General features: G+C 36.9%; 1 protein-coding gene across 1 annotated transcript in view; it reads right to left on the bottom strand.

Annotated features, from left to right (window-relative positions):
- LOC106872122 (uncharacterized) overlaps positions 1 to 5,611 on the bottom strand; it is a 17,939-nt gene extending 12,328 nt beyond the window's left edge. Inside the window, exons 1-2 of the mRNA XM_014918987.1 lie at positions 5,497 to 5,611; positions 1,051 to 1,224 (exon numbers count right to left, since the gene is read on the bottom strand). Of these exons, the coding sequence (XP_014774473.1) occupies positions 1,051 to 1,224; positions 5,497 to 5,569 (247 nt within the window). The 5' untranslated portion in view covers positions 5,570 to 5,611. The remainder of the gene's footprint in view (positions 1 to 1,050; positions 1,225 to 5,496) is intronic.
- Positions 5,612 to 5,617: the final 6 nt, after the last annotated feature.

Raw genomic sequence — 5,617 nt, 5'->3', positions numbered from 1 at the left:
GCTTACAAAGAATAAGTCCTGGGGTTGATTTCTTCGACTAAAAACCCTTTAAGGGGATGCTCCAGCATCGCCGCAGTCAAAATGACTGAAACAAAAAAAAAAAACAATACCTTTATCTTTTATTTTTTATCTTTTAGTTGTTTCAGAGGCACCGTCTTGGAGAATTTTAGTCAAATAAATTGACCCCATTACTTTTTTTTTATAGGATAAAAAATCTTGAACATTATCATCATCATTTAATGTCTGTCTTCCATGCTGACACAGGTTAAGTGGTTTGACAGGAGCCGGCCAGGCAGAAGACTACACCAGGCTTCTGTGTCTGTTTTGGCATGGTTTTTATCGCTGGATGCCCTTCTTAACACCAACCACCCCTGATTTTATAATTTTTCTTATTAGAACTTGTTAATAAAATTTGACCAAATTGCAATCACAATTCACCCTAACCATCATCCTCGTTATTTAACATCTGTCTTCCATGCTGGCATAGGTTTAACCCTTTAGCATTCATATTACTCAGTCACATGTAATGCTTATTTATTCGTGTCTTTGAATTAATCATGCATTATCTCATAGCTTTGAGATTTTGATGATGTGATTGTTTTTTTTTGGAATGACACAGTAGGGAAGGTGTGAGAGGCCAGATCAGGCCAGTTTGAACATAAAACTAGTAAAATATGTTGGCCAGATATAGCCAGTTTAAATGCTAACAGGTTAAGAGGATCTGATGTGTTGTAGGACTATGCTGAGTTTCAGCGTCTGTTTTGGCATGATTTCTATAACTGAATGTCCTCTCCAATGCCAATCATTTTACAAAGTGTACTACATGCCTTTTTCATGGCACTGGCACTAATGGGGTTACCAAGTAATTTGCAAGCCCCCACTGCAAAAAAAAATGTTGCCTGAGGGAGATGGCTTAGACCAGGTATCGAGAGATTAAAATATAACAAAGTACCAGAAACATGTATCTTAACTATAGAGGAGGTACATGACAACCTTATAACACATTAATGATATTTGAAAAACAAAATCTGATTTTAAAACATTACATACCATCTTCAAATTCCTTGTAAATATCAGATCCTGAAGGGAATGTTTGACGTAGAGGAGTTATTGGTCGGTCATCAAGGTTATATACAGGAGGTTTTACAGTCAAAGAGGAGCCATTGTGGTTACCTAAGATTGTTTTTTCATGAGAATTCTTCTCAGAGGAATTTTCATCTTCATCTGTGAAATTGTTAAATTAAAACTACATTTTAAATATTATGAAGGCAATGAACTAATAGAGAAAGAAAATAATACACAATGGATAAGTTTTAACAACTGTTGTATTATTTAATCGTTTAAAAAAGAAGTAAAGAGTCATTAGTTCTTCATCAGAAGAATGATAGAAAAAAAATATAAGAGGAGAAGGAATGAGAAAAATCAGTTGGAGGAAGAGAATATAATTTATGAAGAGAATATAATTTATGAAGAGAATATAATTTAGTTAGATTTAGTGGAAGCTGATCAACTAAATATCCATTTAACTAGGTAAAAAAAACATATACATACACATAACTACTGCCATCCTACGCAGAAGAACAATTGGTTCACAAGCATTGCTTGTATGATGACGATGCTCATTTATAAGTAGACAAGAAGGCACTGAACTACACACACACACACACAAAACAAGCTTCTTTTAGTTTCCTATTTCTTTATTGCCCACAAGGGGCTACACACAGAGGGGACAAATAAGGACAGACAAATGGACTAAGTTGATTACATCGACCCCAATGCGTAACTGGTACTTAATTTATAGACCCCGAAAGGATGAAAGGCAAAGTCGACCTCGGCGGAATTTGAACATAGAAATACAGCTAAGCATTTCACCCGGTGTGCTAACGTTTCTGCCAGCTCGCCGCCTTAAACTTCTTTTAGTTTCCATCAGCCAAATCCACTCAGAAGGTTTTGGTCAGCTCAAAGTTATAGTTGAAGGCACTTGCCTACACCCTACACAGCCACACCTACATTCAGCATGGCCACATCTGTGCGTTATGCAGCCATGTCAGTGACCTACACAGCTATGTGTGCATCCTGGATTACATAAGTTCTGGGTTACTTAACAATAATGTTATCTATATATAACATTCCTTAAAGTCACAGCCAAGGACTAGGAGAGAGAGCATCTACATGGTCACACAGTCTGTTAGAAGTAACAGCCAAATCTCTCTCAAATCACACTCACTGTCTAAAAAAAAGTAGGGAAAGTTGCATTAGATAATATAGTCCCAGATACTCATAAAAAGATAGGAGTCATGGTTGGATAGCTTTAGATCATAGGTCTATCTGATCAGAGGTCAGATAAGGCTAGACAACAACAACAATGTTGCCTGAGGGCAGAGTAAATTATATTTTTACATTACCTAATGCCTAAAATAAAATATAACAAACATGGACAAAAGATCCAAAGTACACATATTTGATAAATCATCATCATCATCCTTATTTAATGCTCACTTTTCCATGCTTGCATGGGTCAGGCAGAATTTGTCTAGGCAGATTTTCTCCAACTGGATGCCCTTGCTGTCACCAACTGTCACTTGTTTCCAACCAAGATAATATTTCCCATAGCCAGATATCTTTTTCATAGAAGACTGAAAACAAACAACATCACTTGCATGATGGTAATGTTTAATTACAGCCATCACATGATGTCAAGACAAGAATATACGCAAACACACACATATATACATCATATATATACATGTATACATTACTCTTTTACTCTTTTACTTGTTTCAGTCATTTGACTGCAGCCATGCTGGAGCACTGTCTTTAGTCGAGCAAATCGACCTCAGGACTTATTTTTTGTAAGCCTAGTACTTATTCTATCGGTTTTTTCTGCCGAACTGCTAGATTACGAGGATGTAAACACACCAGCATCGGTTGTCAAGTGATATTGGGGGGACAAACACAGACACACAAACACACACACACATATATATACATATACATTAGACCTAAGAAGCATCAGTTGTGGTGTGCAAGAGAGACGATTGTGCTGGTATGGACATGTGGCAAGAATGGATGAGGATAACTGTGTGAAAAAGTGCCACACCCTGCTGTTATGTTCTGAGTTCAAATTCCGCCGAGGTCAACTTTGCCTTTCATCCTTTCGGGGTCGATAAATTAAGTACCAGTTACTCACTGGGGTCGATATAATCGACTTAATCCCTTTGTCTGTCCTTGTTTGTCCCCTCTATGTTTAGCCCCTTGTGGGCAATAAAGAAATAACAGTGGGACTGATCCCCAAATCACATGGTTGTGAAGCAAACTTCTTAATCATGTAATAATGCCTGTAGACCTATATACACGCGAGTGTGTGTGTCTGTGAGGCCTGTGTGGCCTCAAAATTTCTTTACTTTTTTAAAACAGGAAGGTTTGATGTGAGGAGGAAATATGGCTACTATTTCTAGTAGATCAAATGTCTGTGTAGAGGCGCACTTGTTGATGCGTATAAATAAGTTGTCTCCCTTGCTTTAACTGTACTTTCCATGATTGTGTCTGCTTCTACTTGAAACATATTCAATATACTAAAAAGTTTTCTCCGCCTTAACTCAGCTAGTCCTCTAGTTTGCAAAAACAAACACTGGAACAAAACAAAAAGACATCACACTCTGTCGTATTACGCAAGAACACAAGCACATCGGCAATTTCTGCAATAAGATCTATTTGCATTTTCTAACCACATTTTTGTTGCTACAAACAGGCAACCTCAAGCAGCCAACCAATCCACTGTTGACAAGTGGTCTTGCTTTCAGTTTCATATAAAACATGTTTATATAATTAAAATAACTGAAATTTGGCAATTTTTCGAACAGCTTGTCAGTTTATAATTTTTTCCAATGTAAACCAGTACGAAAGCTGCAGGTGGGGCATATCTACTATAAATGTATGCTCCCCACGAATTTGTTTCCTTATAGCTTTCAGATTTTTCTGCAAGTACTGTTTAGATGATGTAAATTCCGATTATATCGAAATTTATCGTCAAATTTTTCCTCGGAGTGAGTCGGAGAGGAATTTCAAATAATTCAAACAAGTTTGTTTCATCTTAAAAATTAGTATTTTTTAATGGAATTTTCAGCAAAGATGATGGAATTTTCTGAAAGATGATGTAGATTATGATCGATCGAAATTTAAGGCGAAACAAATTGGTGGACACGTTTACATACATACTGATACACACTACTAGCAAAATTGACTTGTGTGTCAGTATATGTATATGTGCATGCCAACCTTTTTTTTTTTTTTTTACATTAAATTCCAGTGTAATCGTAATCTACACTATCTGAAAGGCATTTTTAGAAAATCTAATTAGAAAATATGCATTTTTCTGAAGGCTATGAAGAAACAAAGTCGGGAGGCACACACTTGTGCAGGCATGCTAATAATTCTACAGGGATGTTGTTACTGATATTATCGTTTAGCTCCAGATCAAAAAGATCTGCAGACCTATAAGCCAAAATATCCTAGTAATGGCCATCCCTTCTTTTTAAAAGTATCTGGAACTACATTGTCTAATATGTTCTTCAAGATGGTTAGGCAAAATTACGTGGAGGCACGTGACTTAGTGGTTAGGGTGTTGGACCAGGTGATGTGTTGTGTTCTTGAGCAAAACACTTCATTTTACGTTGTTCCAATCCACTCAGCTGTAGAAAGGAGTTTAGCTTGGAAGAGGGATGGGCTCTGCCAGGCTTCCTCGTCCAAGATAAGCTGCAAGCCTGAAGTGCCCCAACCACCCCCAAAGAGTTAAGGGACTTGTTCATTGTCCAATGCAGAATTTGGAAAAAAGAATTGACTGTTATTTCATAGAAGCTGTCTTGTGCCTTGGGAAGGAATGGTTTGTTGTGCTAGGTATTGGTTGGTGCTGTGAATTTGTTTTGTTGTTTTGAGGTTTACTTTCTCTTACAAGAGTTGTTAAGACAAGAGTGCTGTGTTAAGTTTTACTGGTGTCATCTGTTTGTTGAAGTTCGCCTGGTCACAAGAAGTCAAGTGATTAATTTGAGAATCTGGATCATTTTAGTAAGTACTCAGAGCTGTTCAAAATATTAAATACTTAAATCATCTATCATATAAGTGTAGGAATTGCTGTGTGGTTAAGAAGTTCACTTCCCAACCACATGGTTTTGGGTTTAGCCCTTCAGCATGGCACCTTAGGCAAGTATCTCCTACATACTTTATACATATATATCTATATATATATATAAAATTGTGAATGTATGTCTGTGTGTCTGTGTGTGTGTGTGTCTTTGTGAATCCCTAAAACTCCAGAACTACACAACCAATTTCATTCAAATTTTACAAATGCCTTACTTAGGGTCCCAGTTGTGTTTTAGTCAAAAAAAAATTTTAACTTCTTGCATACTTCCAGCCCACAGCAACATCATATCTCCTCCACTATCTAAGTATTATGTGTCAACTAATAAGAAATTTACATTAATGGTAAAAAAATACCTGAAGAACTGTCTGAAGAAGTTTGTACTGAAACAGCTGGATATTGAGCAGACGGTCCATCTCCAGAAGGCATCCATGCAGTCTTTCGAAAAACTCCATCACCATCCCCACCAGTGGAAAC

Source organism: Octopus bimaculoides, chromosome 4 (assembly GCF_001194135.2).
Source record: "Octopus bimaculoides isolate UCB-OBI-ISO-001 chromosome 4, ASM119413v2, whole genome shotgun sequence".
Taxonomy (NCBI): Eukaryota; Metazoa; Mollusca; class Cephalopoda; order Octopoda; family Octopodidae; genus Octopus; species Octopus bimaculoides.
Note: the sequence above shows the minus strand (reverse complement) of the source record. Positions and strands in the feature narration are given on the sequence as shown.